This window comes from Botryllus schlosseri, chromosome 10, assembly GCF_051294905.1.
Source record: "Botryllus schlosseri isolate E-star chromosome 10, Bs_hap1, whole genome shotgun sequence".
NCBI classification, from domain to species: Eukaryota; Metazoa; Chordata; class Ascidiacea; order Stolidobranchia; family Styelidae; genus Botryllus; species Botryllus schlosseri.
Window position 1 is genome coordinate 27,439,997 of NC_137245.1, and position 16,190 is coordinate 27,456,186.

The window sequence follows — 16,190 nt, forward strand, 5'->3', positions numbered from 1 at the left end:
TCCCACATATCGCCCTCCGAGTGTTTCCGACCCTTTGAAATGCAAATCGACCCCAGACCGGCCGCTGACGGCAAGCTTAAAAACCGCTGATCTTATACGCAATACATACAATCACTGAAATATTTGTTCGGATTTGGTATGTCCTCGCTAAATTTCATGTGCGCGCCAATATTTTGTGACTACAGTTCAGCATTGCCTCACCCGTCACTTTTTTATCGTTTACTCGCTTTTCGGATCGGGGACAAAAGTTGAAAAGTAACCCCTGCCTTAATCGGGCCGGACAGCCAATCGACAGACTGTTCCCATTTTCTAATTTGTATGAATTTCTTTGTGGATTTATAGCGCACGCTACAATCGCTGAGGATACAAATATTTCATACAAATGGTCTCGCACGGTATCATGCAACCCAATACTATACTTGGGCGTAACTTCCAGGAGTTCCAGCTACATAGGAGGTAACCTGCAATGAGCCCGAGTGGCTAGTATAGGGTTGGTAGTCACTTCTATATTGCAATCATTAAAAGACAGGCGTACAGCTGCAAATATCACTCAACATCTCGCGTACATGTATGATTTATATTAGCAATCGAATGATTACAAAAATTTAATCCAAGGCGATGGGTTGCTTGAATAGGCTTTGTAAAGAAATGCTGCTTGTCATTGTTCTTCTACGAGCAAACGATATGTTCGTGACCAGACATATGGTCCGTAACGCAGTATTGCTTGTTAATATTATTTCGTAGTCTTTGTGAAACTTAAAATTTAAGTCAGCGTCCTTTTACAAAGCAATTGGTTTTATATGCAAAATGATAGATTGCGATTACTTGAAAATGTTGTAATCGATTGCGATTACTAATCACGATTATTGTATTTCCTGACATGTGGCATTAGGCTATTGAAAATGGTCGGTAACAAAATGAATGCTGCGCGCTATTCCTAATATATGTATATCGATAGTAGTTAGATATGATCAATCACCGAATCTACGTTGTTTCACGTTTGCACTAACTAACAATGATGCCGCAAGTTGCATGTTATACCAATGAGCGAAAACCGTTCATTTTCGTATCTTTCAGTATCAGATTCCGTTCAAACAAAATGTTTCGCTGACGCAAAAAACTGCTCTTACTGCCAGGCGGCAGACTGGGATAACTATAGCAAATTTTCATCTTTTCCCCGTTTGATTACAATTGAATTAAAGCTGCATTTTTTCAGAATAGAGGATAATTAGAATTACAGCTTCAAGTTTTTTTCAAAATTGGATTATATCTAGAATTATAGCTACATATTATTTTCAAAATTAGATTAACATTAGAATTATAGTTAGTTTTTTCAGAATTAAACTAGAATTACCGAATTCACTAAAACTTTGACATCGAATCAAGTTCGGTCCATATCAAATCAGAGTTCAATGTGTCATAAACACGAGAATAGCAAATGTACAGCAAGCTTGTCTGGTTTCGCACTACACAGTTCTCCTGCAGCATTTACAGGAAAACCAGAAATTAGTTCACTATTAAAATTAGAGCAAAAAACATTATACTAATTAGATTAGAATTAGAGCAAAGAAACAATTCACGAATTTCATTAAAATTAGATTACTGGCATTATCTAGTTGTCAGCAACTAAGAAAGAATATTGCATACTGCTTTCCGTAAACACGTGGGTATTGATTAGGTGTAAAATAATCTTCATTTTGTGGATGAACATGATACTCCCGCGGCGTGGCTACAGATACTTGAAACTTTGCGTGAGATTTTGTTGAGAATGACCTCTTGTTGATTTGACACGCCACTTCTAATCTAGACGTAGTTATAGGTGGGAAATTATTTTCCTAAGCGCCCAAATAACCAGAAAATACTGAATCATGACTAGCCAAAAGTTTAAACTATATTCCGGAGCGTATTCATTTTATTTCTAAATGTAAAGCATCGAATGACATGATTTACAATTTGCATGTACTGCTCAGTGATGTGCTAATATTAGGTACTGAGAAAGTGAGAGTTTCTTTACAGATATTAAAATCACGGACTGCGTAATTCGTAATGTAACAATGGCAACCATCAGCTTTGAACCACACTATACAAAAACAGTAACGCTGAATTTGGAATCGACATTTATTCAAGTTGAATAATACAAGTTTTTGCAGACTAAAAAGACTTTCTACATCATATGCAAATCTTACATTTGTATTGTATATATTTATCCATCATTACTGTTTTCGTATAGCACAGTTCGAACCGTTTTGATGCGAATTGTCTAATCTGTGACTTTAATTGTTACGGTATGCTTTGGTGTGTCGGTTGTATTTTTCATACTTATTACGCATACGACGTACGTGGGATATTCGTACACAATTTACGCGTAGAGGCAGGTCTTAAAGTGAACTCATTTCCGGTTAAGTTTATACACTTATACACTGTAACCTATGGTTTTAATCCATGCATACACATTCAAAAGTAGTTTTATGTTCTAAATTCAAAGCAACGTTACGCAAATTTAACTGATCATCGGTCATCGGTATATATTGCTGGATAATTCTGTTTGTGCAAAAGTTATCGAGACGACAGATTTCGCGTCATCGTGAGAGGCCGTTCACACTTTCTTTTGCGTGCCTTGGAGCTGACTTTGATCAAAATACGGCAACCTCGTTTGTGCGAATAGAGGGGGTCTGTGTACCATTTACAATAGTACATTGAGCTCAAGCGATCTTTTCGCCTCGATTATTCAAATTTCATGCCGGTTACGCCATATTTGGTGATACGATTGTTGATATACAATGCTATTCCAATTCTCTACTAATTGTTTTCGATTACCCCTGACGAGTATAAGCAAAATATTGAATATATATCATTCAATGGCATGTTGAAGTTCTGTACCTCCGAGAAGCTCTTTAAGTATATATTGTCACGAGTTGTTATTCTGTGATATTCGACGATGTTAGTATTGTATATAATGATTACCAGTTCAAGTGATATACATATACCACTACATTGCTATTTCTATAATGCCGACCTGGAACTATCAAACTTGCCGCCCATTGACTGTGGAAGCTCTTGAGATCGATCATCGTTTCCTCATGACTGTTGAGCGGTTTTAAGCTGATCAAATAATTATCAAATTAGGGCGAGATCGCAGAGGGAAATAGCCATGCTTAGATCGTCAACGATTTGCCCTGCTAACGTGCGATGATCATGATTTGATCACAGAATACGAGGTATTTGGTGACACGACCGCTGATATACGATGTTCTTTCCAATTATCTGCAAGTTGCTCACTATTACGCCTGCCGAGTGTCAGCCGAAAATAGTTTATTTCAATAGGAATATAGTATTCGAAATTCTGTACCTTCAAGAAGTCCGTTAGAATACGAGGAGTAAAACGCAAAAGTGCGATATGACACAAGGAAAGGAAAGAAAGGTGGTTTAATGCACCTTGGCGACAAATTTATTCGCCACATTCCTATCGTAAATTAGGAAGCTTTATTACAATTTAATTATAAACACTGTGATATCTCACGACGGGATGAAATTATCCTCGGGTTTCTCGAATGGTTCTATTGCGAGCGCTAACGTAGCTTCATTTCGTGCTTAAAAATTTCAATATTCGATGGATGGCAACGCAAATCGACCCTTCGACTTTGCCGAACTTTTTGAGATAACTTACTGTCTTGTCGGAAGAAAATGTTAAGAAATATCATTACATAATCAGACTTTATCACTTTATCAACCTTTCCAATCGCGACAAGCCCCGTAGTTGCAGAGAAACACTATGAAATCCATCGGTCATTTCGTAAAAGGTCATAGTCACTCGCTAAGTTCTTACTGATGAAAATTTTACGAGGAATAATAATTTCCAAATGCTTAGCGACCAGAACGTGCAACATATTCGATATGCAGATGAAGAGAAAGTTTCGTAAATCGTAACGAGTTCCCCTTTCTGCAGATATTACTGTATCCTCTGCGCACTGTTCAAATTCGCAAGGTGATGTCGGAATATATACCTCCCATACCCATTTATCATTCCGAAATATGCGCTTGTGTGCAGTGAGGTGTCAAGTTAATGTACGCATACTCAATATATTTTGCTAAAAACCAGCTCCATAAAGCCTTGAAACTGACTGGCTTGGATTCGACCGGGCGTTCCAAAATTAACTACAACTACTAGTTTATAATCACTGGTCTCGAGTGGTCCTGAGAACTTGATGGAAGCACTATCGCTTTGATACTGTCCGCCTTTGATAATACTGGAGATTTGGGCGATTAGAGGAATTTGTCCTGAGAGAGTCGATCAACATTGAGCAAACACCTTTGAAATATACATTACTGCGATGGTGGCGATTGCTATTTTCGCGCCGTTTATAGTTAATGTGTTTTCGTTTCTCAAGTGTAAGTGTAGTTGGCAATAAATAACCTCAGCTATGCGGCCGCCATTCGCAGCGATTGGCTAAACCAATACATATATTTCCAAATTGTCCGGTTAGATATACCCTTAAGTACGTTTCTTGCATGCAATTTATATAATTGCTGCTATAAGTTACTATAACTAAACCTACTATGCATGTACTTGTATGGTGTATAAATTGACCTCTAAACTCGAATCTATCATCACTATCCGATAAGGAATACGGTGTCTGAGTTTTTCTCGACAATACTTTGATGAATTGTCGCACGCCCGACAAGTTTTGCAACGTTTAAGCCCTGTTGAAGAACACACGCTTCTGTTGTAACGTGATTTTCATACACTCGGTGCACCGAGTCTAATTAGAGGGAAATGCCGCGCGGTAGTCTAATTCTACTGTGAAATGTTTCTACGCTATAATTCTAATTCAATTCTAGTCTAATTTGTGAAATTTTTCTATGCTCTAATTTCGATTCTAATCTAATTTATGCTAAAGCGAGAACTGTTCGGCACAGACATTTGTCACTCCGTCATTTGAGAACGAACCCTGATTCGCGAATTCAGTAATTCTAATTATATTCAAATTTAGAAAAATAACTGTTAAGTTCTAATTCTAATTCTAATCTAGTTTCAAAATAAATATGTAGCCATAATTTCAATTCTAATCTAATCTGGAAAAGCTGAACATTCTCTAGTTGTCCAACTCTGGTTGAAACCAGATTAAATTAAAACAATATGCTTAGATTGGATTAGGCGTAATAACAACAATTTTAGATACTGTTAGATTGTGAATATTGACTTGCAATCATGTTAATCGAAAAATGAGGCCACTCGCAACGCACAAAATGATAGCATTTGAGCGCATAAACCACAGTTACACGCGTAACGTAGAAATTGCGACACGTCTTCTTGAACATAGCGAAGAGATCGGTTTGGACGCACGACGGGTTGTCGAACCGACGCTCGAACCAACCAATGCTTCCCAACCTTTTTTAGTGCGCGACCCACTTTTCATCCAAATTTCATTGAATAGTATATTCATATGGAAATGAAACCCGACTATTTTCGGCTGACACTCGTCGGGGGTAACCGTCAGCAACTAGTGGAGAATAAGAAGGAACATTGTATATCAACAATCGTATCGCAAAATATGACGTCACTATACGATACGTGATACGATTGCTGATATACAATGTTCTTTCTTATTCTCTACTAGTTGCTGACGATTACCCCTGACGAGTGTCAGCCGAGAATATTCGGGTTTCATTTCAATACGAATATACTATTCAATTGTATACTGAAGTTCTGTACCTCCAAGAAGCTCTCCAAATTTCATTGTGCGGCCCACCATGAGATATAACAAAACGGACTAAAGCGTGATTCAGCGCCAAATGCGTCGTTGTTTTTGTTTTGTTGTATTCGTGTTGTTTTTGAACTGAGATGGTCAATTACACCAGGACGATATTCTTTATTATGATTCCGTAGCTTCCGACTTCTAGCACGGCCCACTTCTTGGCCTTTTAATCCACCGCTTACGCGGATGACTTGGAGGAGCCTATGTATATATAATAAGTATAGGGCAAGTTTTTTCAGCTTTTGCAACTCTTTTTTGCAGCTTCCGTGGGCTTTCTAAATTCTCAGAATATATGTAGTATGGTGTCATAAGCTGTTTGGAGGAATCTCATATTGCAACTTTTTGCTATTATTTATGCGACTTTTTAGTGCAACTTTTATCAAGTTTTGCGCAAATACAAAGTAGGGTTTAAAAAACATGTTATGAAACTGTGTCTAGTATGGTTTTCTATTTGATTTGCTTAACAAAGAGATATGTAGTGAATTAGCTTGCATCTCAATAACATCTATGACGCAATGGCGTGCGAGAACAAGCACGAACCTGGACTATACCTGAACTATATGTATATAGATCGCTTGATTAATTCACTGTCGCTAAAATTTAAAGTCCTTCCCCCGCCCAGGCGAGACCACCGAAAATTACATTTTCACTTGGTCACAGTTTGAGGCTATTGGTTTTGTTAAAGTCGCCAACACTGAATTTTGATGCATTGCCTTGGCAACGTTTACAGACCATGGAGGGTTTGGGGTATGGTATTTGGCTTGTTTACCGACATCTCTTTGTTGTTTGGCTATTTGCGGAAAATTGCTTCCATTACACTGGTCGACATGATTTTTGTTTTTTAGCCAAAATGGTGACTACTAAGTCAATTTTCGTACGCTGATTACGAATATGAAGTCGCTTTTTGTCTATCACGTCAAGAGTTTTTATAATCTGTGATTTCAAATTTTGTATTTCAGTGCTAAGAACAGCCTGTTGTGTGACGTATTCCTTGCTGTTTGGTCATAGCTATAACTCTTGTGACGTCATCAGAGGTGCTAAAAGTACGTACCTTAGGTACTCAAGTAGAAGTAAAGAAGTAACGGTGTCAATTTCTACTCAAGTAGAAGTAAAAGTAACTTTTTGTAATCATGTAAAAAAGGTAGTGTTCTAGGCCTAGTTTTTGATATAAGTATCAATTTATTAATATTTTCCTCCTTTCAAAACATCACAAGATTGCGATACAATGAAAAGATAGAAAGGCGTCGAAACGACTTGGAGTAGTCTCTGAAATCAGACACCCACATGGGCCTAGGTGATGTAAAGAAGACATGACGGGATGAGAGAATTGTGACGGCAAATTCTGAATCAGCATGGTCAAATTAGATAAACTAAGTTAAGTTAAAAACCAAAAAAAGTTGAAAAATGTCGATCGAGTTATTTTCTTGCTGCGTATCGTAAATGCTGCTTATGTAATTTTGGCAGTCTTGCCAGGCCGTCCGTAAAATATTGAATTACCGAATTTGCCAGCTCTGCAGGAGCTGACAGCGAAATGCTGCCGAGTGTCATGGAGATTTCAAACCTGACTGACATGAAAATGTATGCATGATCGATTGAATAGCGAAGACAGAAATGAAACAAGCAGATGGCATGTAAATCTTAGACTGTTGTGTTACACAACGGACCTGTTCGAATGTCTCATACTCAAACATTTCTAAAAATATATAAATGCAACTTTTAACTGCAAATTTCGTTAAAATTAAGTACAACTTTCACATGATTTTTAGTGCAACAAAAACTTGCCCTAGTAAAAGAATTCAGTGGTTCTCAAAGGGTGGGCCATGGCCCACTGGTGGGCCACGGAGCAAATTGAGGTGGGCCACAGAGTTTAGAAATTAGAAATTTAGAAAATTTCAGAATTAATGTAAGTTTAGTTTTATTTCTTATGCTATTCGATAAAAATATATTCGTATTATCTAATTATACGTAGGCTACATAAAGCTTTTCATCCGACTTTGATTAGACGTAGTGGCGCGTATGAAGTCAGCCTGTACAAATCCAAACGCTGGCTTTTTCTACTGGCTATGACAACCTACGGCTAACAGCAACTAAAATAGTTTCAAGCGTATAATAACTGGAAGATAATGCTGAAGTAACCAAGTATTCCGGTAGGGTCATATGTCGTATGCCGTTGAAAGAGGTATGCAATGAACTCGCAATGAAGTGCAATTGATGTACAGATTTACTGTACTTCGGCACGCCGTATTATTGTAAGCTAAAAACAGCCATAATTGCAAATTATTAGTAACTTCTTGCGGAGGTATACTGCACCTCCACAACGAATCTTATTGGATTGAGGATTTATCGGAGCGCATTAATCTTTGAAGTCGGTTTAAAATGTCCGGCCTGGAAATCATTGTACATATGAAAGAGTCACAGGAATTGATTGTATCATTGGATTGAATATTCTGACATAACAACTTCAGTTGGTTTGGTACAAGACATACAAAGTACATCATGCATATTGAAAAATCTTTCTTCACTTCCCTGTAGTACCCCATTCACCAATGAATTGTTCAATGCTGGCCCAGAATGATTATGATATTCCCCGCAATAGTATCACTAAAGTCTCAATCACATAGTGGGGGGATCTGATCATTGTGTTTCGCGACGCGAATGGAGCAGCGGACGAAAATAATCTATACTTAGGAGTTTTCGCTTATGATCTACCAGGGCCGTAACTGCCGCACCCACACACCCACTTGGGGGAGCTCGAAGGGGCCCAAGATCATTCCACTTGCAATTTTTTTCACGCTTCGTGCGAATTCATATCCTGGGAGATTGAGATTTAAATATCATCAGTTAGAGAAAAATGCTCATATTTTAGAGAAATAGGCATATGGGCGCCGTCCATGACCACGCATTAAACAGGATTATGACTCTAAGATATCAGGTGGGCCACGGCACATTTTTAAACCGGAAAATGGGCCAAGGCCAATAAAGGGCTGAAAACCCCTGAATTAGATATACCCCAAACACTTGTGTAATGGGATTATGGAGTTGACCTCTGTCGGACTCAAACCCGCAACCTATTGGTGTTGCGGCTGCGAATCGCAAACATGTATCGCCACGCACAATGCGTCGTATGGGTACAAGATACAAGTTGCGCGATAATTCGGGAATACAGTTGTATGAAGCAGACAAGAATTATTACACGTAGCATATGATTGAGAAAGCCGTATCTTTTACGTTGAACACAATGGGGTTCTGATTAGCTTGGGTCGCGGCAATTACCTAATTATAACACCAAATCCAGTTGGATTGCTGCATTACTCGACCAACGTACGCAAAGCTTCTGGAAGAAGGAATTAATTCAAATTCTCAGGCACACACAATAACACACTGTTCAATTTCTCGCTCCAATGAAAATTGCTGTCACGAAAAACTGGCTCACGAATTATGGTGAGCACGAGAAAGTGACTTATAGGCGCAAAAACAACTTACTTGAGAGCAGAGGTCTCAAACACACGGCCCGCGAGAACATTTTGTGCGGCCCGCGACTGCATTTTGGAATTTCAAGAATTCAACAATATATTCAGGTGCCATATATCTTTTTTAGATATAAGAACTTAAAGTTCACGCTAAACCTACTATGAAAATTACTGAAATCTCAACGAACTTCACTATCACGTCACTTTTAAAAGCTACCATGCGGTAGAAGATCAGCTATTACGTCACATTTCTAGTTCATGATGATAAAACAAGACGCGTTGATGATTCGTGACTGAAAATTGTGATTTGTTTTGGTGCGACCTTTCGTAAAATTACTCGATTTCGGATTGACTGGGTGATAAAGTAAAACGTTAAAATCAGAGAAGGACTGGCGACTCGGAACGTTGACTTGGTAATCCTACGGACTCAATAATCTATGAAGCTGTCATGGGAACAGTAATATATCAAAACGCCGAGGCTTGCGTTGCGTAGGGTATGTAGCTATCTAGCTATCTAATCAGGTCAGTACGGCAACCATTGGAATTTTGTGACCCCCGTGTCGTATAGTTGGTTACATGCTAGGTGTTGTTTATTCTCTTTATCCATGTTATTATCGGTAGCGAGCAAGTTAGTAGTATATACGCTCCATAGCTGTAACACCAATGAATTCTTCGGCGATTGGACATTTCTATTCCAGGGGTTCTTAAACAGGGTCCGTAGACCCCTTCGGGGTACGAAGAACCACATTAGGGGGTAAGAGGTGTATTGTGGAATTATTCCTATATGGTGTGGAATATTTCCTTGGCCAATTTATTCCACTGGAAAATAGTCTTCGGGCCACGCGCGATTTTATGTGAATGGGCTTTCTGATTTTAATATAGGTACCATCAGAAATTGTGTTGAAAATGGACAGGGGCTACGAGTAATCTAATTGGAAGCGCAAACGGTACGATCGATAAAAAGGTTAGGTAGCAATGCTATTAATATTGCTCAATAACGATTGTATTTAAGTTGTTATTGATATGTTCCAATCATAATCGAAGAAAAAATCTAGCGCTGATTTAATTCGACTTTGGCAATGACAGTAACAATTGCAAGCCAGGATTAGGCTACACCGCTCAAATGCTCTGATATCAGAGCAATCTTCAGTAGCTTTATAATATTCTACATCAGGGGCGGGCAACTTCTCCAAGTCGGCGGGCCGGATATAGGAAAATCAAGTACTTGGCGGGCCGGATTGCTGAATCGATACATTATTCGCCCATTTATCTACGTATACAAGGAAGAAATCGTATTTAATGAATGTATTATTTTAACGACAGCAATGCAACTTCAAAGCCATTTCTCGCCAATAAGGACGAAGACAATGTGGATTTGAGAACAGCACTCTCATACAGCAGAGGTGGCCAATCTTTTTCCCAGTCACGGCCGCATTTCGACTACTCATGTAGCCTACGGCCGCATTCCAGAAATAGTCGTAATGAACTAGCAGGACGCCAAATACTCATGTTGAAGTGTCTATGTTTATTTCCGGCGAACTCCGTACTAATCTATTAAATATTGTAGGCTGTTCAAGTGTTCATAGTCGCGCAAAGCGCGAAAATTTTTTCAGATTCATTAATGAATTTCGTCATGAAAATTAGTAGTTCTACATATTATTTCTCATCCCATGTGATCAGATTCACCGGTAGAGTTGGTGGAGGGTCGGTCAGGGCAGGCCAATTATTATTAGTCACTTTGTTGCATGCTGTTCTTTGCATGTCTTGACCTCCAATCAGGATTGTCGGTATAGTGAGGAGAACACGATTCCGAGTTGGTATTTCTATATGTGTCGCATCTGTTCGCAACTGTACTGTGGGGCTCTGATTGCAAAGTGCGCAACTATATTAAAATCGAAAAATACAGTCGCATTGAATCGCGCGCTGCGCGAAGAAACTTTCAAGAATAATTAAAATCTTTCAAGAAATCGGGAGTCAATTCAAATTCCACGTCGACGGCCGCCAACACCTACTAATTGAATTACAGGTCCACGGCCGCACAAATTTGCTTCTACGGCCGCAGGTTGGCCACCCCTGTCATACAGGTACCACCATGTCTGCTTCTCTCTGATCAATCAACACACGGTGCAATCCTTCATCAAGATTTCAAGGCGTTCAATAAGCCCGGTACCCCAAATTTACCAAGATATCAATGCATTAGGATTAAGTAGGTGACGAGATAGCGTGGTTGTTAAACTGTGCGGCCTGTCTATCTCGATATTGAACTCATGCGGGCCGCGGCCTCGAGATTTGAAATTGGCCCGCGACCCGTTTTCAGTTGGCGACACCTGGCATAATCGGTGTCTTACAAAAGCCTAGAAGTGTGGGACGTGCTACAAGTCGACGGTTACGGAATCAAAAATAAGAAATATCGACCTGGTGTAAATGACCATTGTCGTCGACAAACACCATTATTACCACAAAGGACATTAGGGTTCGGTACATCGTAAATGCCGATAATGCAAGTCTTCTCGCTTCGACGAACTTACGCGTAAGCTCCACCCTCGCTCGCTGTGCATACATGTGTATAAAAACATACAATCACTAAAATGTATGTGAGCAACTAGTGGGGAATCTCGGAACACTGGGGCCGGCGGGCCACATTATCATGTAAGACGAAAAACTGTCCGCGGGCCGGACAAAATCCCTTCGCGGGCCGGATCCGGCCCGCGGGCCGTATGTTGCCCACCCCTGGTATAGGCGATCCTACCCCTAACGTTACACTGAAATTTTCAGTCAAATATCGGATTATGGATGTGCTCCCGGCGACAAGTAATGATCCGAAGGTCATTGATAGGGAGAACGCCTTTACCCTAACTGATGGGGGCTGATCCATTGTCATCCCGATCAATCTATGGGATAGACAAGCCATGAGACCATCTCTGGTCGACCAGAACACTAGGAAAGAAGCAAACACTCCTACGATAGTGTGAAAGTGAAAACTCAATGAAAACGCGGTTAAACCAATAGTTGAAATTGCAGCAAAGCCAACAAAAGTCCCTCTAGGGTTTGAAAACGTGTCCAATATTTGACCCGCTGCAACCGAGCCTAACGATCCGAATAATATCCCCACAATCAACACAGTTCCAACGTCCTGGTGTGTCAGGCCCGGAAACTCATTCAGTACCAAAGAGGGCAGTAGAATCGAGCCTAATGAATTGTCCAAGACAACAAAACAGTGTATGCATTTGCATATATATAACAAGATACTGGATTTGCTAAACAAATGCGCAAGTTCAGATAATTCATTTTTAACACTGTAAGACTTGACATTTGCAATAATTTGTATTTCTTCATCTTGGCGCTGTACCTCGTACGGCGGGGGCTTATCAGTGACAAATGTCCATGATATCAGACAGCACACTACTGACGAGATAACAAGTGTACCAAATATCGCGATGAACGTTGTTTTGAATTGATGCGTCAGATCCTGTGAGTGGCCTATCGTCGTGGTTGTTACGATATTGGACACAAATGCTGACAGTCTCCGAACAGCCCACGGTATCGACGAAGCTTTTCCTCTTTCGTGGAGCGGGAACCAGTCTGAGGCTACCGTTTGGATGAGAGTCATAAGTGCAGCCGAGGATAAACCATTCAGGAACGTTCCTGCCACGCACAAACCGATCCACCGTTGCCACACTCCGACAGCGTTCATGAGAGATGCAATCGCTATTGCAAGGGAATCGCATATGGATACATTTCGAAGTTTCATCCAACCGCCGAACATACACAGTCCTATTCCGCCAGTCATTCTTCCAACAAAGTTAAACGTAGATAGTAAATCCGTTACGACTGGCTTGACTCCAAAGTATTCCGACGCCACATCGTTGACGAAAGAGTAGCAAATCGAAAAGATGTCCAGAAACAGTATAGAACAGATCAGCAAAAGAATAGCCCATCTTTTCCTGGAAACGTGATACTTGCCTCTTGATGTTGTGACGGGATTATTCCCAGCTCCACCGTCAGAAATCGATACGTACTCAATCGCCATAGTGTGTCGTGAATATAAATCCCGACTGCGTACAATTTATTCAGAGTAAGCGATTGGTTTCCTAATAGTATTCAATCTATAATTTCGAATTTAGAAACGCACAACCCATGTGAGAGTATATAGTCTCTAGCAGTGCTCTTCAACCTTTTTCGTCGTGATACACCCTTTTCACGTTTACTCAAAACTCGTACACCCCTGACCACATACGATATAGGCCTACACCGATTCCGTATAGTAAGCCGCATTTCGATGACATATATAGCATACTGCCGCATTACAGTGGAGTGTCTTCATGGCCCATATGTGCAACAAGTAGCCTACTCACTACTCTGTTAAATTGACTACTGGAAACTTTACACCACTGATGGCCCTTGAGGTGTTCTGTGTTATCAGTGCATGATTTCTTAAGATCATATACCTCGCGTACAAAAGTCGATCTTATTCGAAAGCTACTGTCGCGCTGATTCCGAAATTGTTCATTAAAATTTCATCAGGGTAATGGAACCACCCTGAAATAAACTTCAAAGTATGAAAATCGCAATTGTTCTAACTAAACAATCGCAACGAAGCAGTACAATGACCTTTGCGCGGTTGCGTTTGTATATTGTCGGACAGTAGCTTTCGAATAAGATCAAAGTTATTTAATTTGAGCGCTCGGATCGCCAGCCATGGGATTAGAAATTATGTTGCTTCAAGATTGCTGGGCAGTAAACATCTCCGGGCAAGCAAGCGTGACTATAAGAATCGCGTATCCATCGTAGGTTGGTAGGTTATTTATCTATAGAATAAATCAACCTACAACATTAATTGTCTCAAAGTGCAATGAAGTATAGGCATATGGTCGACAAAATGCCAAGTTATCTTTTTATGATGTAGAACTTATATGGCATTATGTTCTTTCTCGTCGTATAAAAGGCACATATTTGAATTTCTCACATATGGTTCATATCAGCGATGAACGGATAGTGCTCTTCGAGAATCCGAATCCCTCCGACAACTTTATAATCTCAGAGGAAATCTCCCTCCGACTCCGAAGAGCTCAATCCCAGACTCTGAGATAATCCGAAGAATCTCGTCAACTATCCGAAACATCTATATCGGTAGAGGTAGGCTATTCAATAACATTGTCGAAGAATCCCAAATGTACATCTCCGATGAGAATAGTTCTGCATTAGAATGTCATAATAGTTGTATATCTCTGAAAGCAAACGAAAGAAAAAATGAATCGAAAGTTGTACTGCCAAGCATAGGAAGGAACTAGCAAGGGTAGCACACAGAGAGAATACCGTTAACTTGATGCTGTGTAAATGAAGTTCATCTCCCTTGGGAGGTATTGCATCTAAGACCGTAGGCAAATGGCAAACAAATGATTATTAGAACAACAATGACAAACCATAGGCATTATTAGAACAGCAATACGATTCCCAGAGATTATTAGAACAACAATGAAAATCCCAGAAATCGTTAGAACAGTAATGTCTAATCACAAATATTTTTATAACCGCAATACAAATACGTAAGGAAGAATGTGACTGTAGAAGATTGCAATGACACCAACGTGGAAGATTCTGGAGATCTTATGTCAAAATATGGTGACATTCAGCTATGGATTCAAAGACTGCTGCATCTCAATGCAGAAAGCAAATGATGCTATGCGAATGATATTGGGCGCCTTCAATTTTGTGAACTACAGACACTTCTCTACGAAAATGTCTTTCTAGAGCACTAGGTTAATATAGCTCATGGCCATGGCCAATCGTACCACTTTAACCAGTTATCATTAGAGTGGCAAGCATGGTACACATGGTTATGTGTTTTACTAAATGAATGTGATAATGTGGTTGGCCTTATAGTATTGTCTACTCTCCAGTCCCCAATTGCAGTGCAGATGGCTGCTTTTTATTCACTTGGATCCTTGGCAAGCATTTTTGCATGTTGCCCGTCATATTACAAGGTGTCAACTGTCTGTGTTTTGGTTTGTAATCAATAGTCACTTCTCGTCAGAGCTATCCAAAGATATCCGAGGCAGAAGTTACAACACTCCGAAAATCTCCGAAAAAATATTTGTAATTATATCCGACTCCGCTCCGAATGTCACAAAGTCGGCAAATATCCGGTCCGAATGCTATCCGAGTCCCTCCGCAGCTCACCACCGGTTCATATACTGTTGTGGTGTCATAATGAATGATACTAGAGTCGAAACCTAATACCCGATTCGCAATTGAATCACTTAGGTAATCGATTTTGCCCTGGCCTGTAGGCCTACTTATATCGAAAAAAATTGTCTGTTTTGGTGGGGCGAGAGTGTAGATTTGATGGGTATACGTACGTAGTCGGGATAAAAATAGGGTTATTATCTTGTACAAACTACCAATCTAGTTAGGTGACGGTCTAGTACAGTGGTTCCCAAACTTTTTCGGCTTTTGACATGCTGCAAAAGCTAGAAAACTCTCGCAGCACACTTGGTCCGGGAAAAGATGCTTTCAAAAGGGTCGATGTTTTTTTTTATTACGTGAACCGAACATATACAATAAAAAGGAGGCTGAATTGTTCACAAACTTAACCGCATTTTGTAATGCGCGACCCTATATATTAGAAGGATTTTTGTATATGGCGAACAAAACCACTTGCGTTGTAATTGCTTAACAAACATAATCAACAACAATAACCCGCATTATGTCATTGATTCCTAGCACAGAGTCTCTCGTTTACAGATTTTGATCTCACTCAAATATGAAAAACCATGCCCACCTAGTCATGAAGATGTACATTTTAACACAATATTGATTGCTTTTGCACCGATTATGGAATAGCATTTGCTAGCAGACAGCTAAAAATCACACAATTTCTTTTCAAGAAATAGCTTTAAATTTTCGTAAATCAATTAATTGCTCTTCTGTGGAAAGATTGCTTGATTTATTAGGAGGCCATAAC

The 16,190-nt window shown here is 39.8% G+C and overlaps 1 protein-coding gene across 1 annotated transcript; it reads right to left on the reverse strand.

Moving 5' to 3' along the window:
* Positions 1–8,544: 8,544 nt before the first annotated feature.
* Positions 8,545–13,256, reverse strand: LOC145447719 (solute carrier family 49 member A3-like). Its single transcript, XM_080325971.1, has 2 exons — positions 12,576–13,256; positions 8,545–8,568 (listed from the first exon to the last, which is right to left on the reverse strand). Exons 1-2 carry the CDS (start codon positions 13,254–13,256, stop codon positions 8,545–8,547), a joined length of 705 nt encoding a protein of 234 aa, XP_080182097.1.
* Positions 13,257–16,190: the final 2,934 nt, after the last annotated feature.

Excerpts from the sequence above, each read along its gene's own strand:
- LOC145447719 (XM_080325971.1), bottom strand. The coding sequence starts at position 13,256 with ATGGCGATTGAGTACGTATCGATTTCTGACGGTGGAGCTGGGAATAAT. Across the intron at positions 8,569-12,575 it reads ATAAGCCCCCGCCGTACGAG|GATATGAATTCGCACGAAGC; the intron begins GTACAGCGCCAA and ends TCAATCTCCCAG.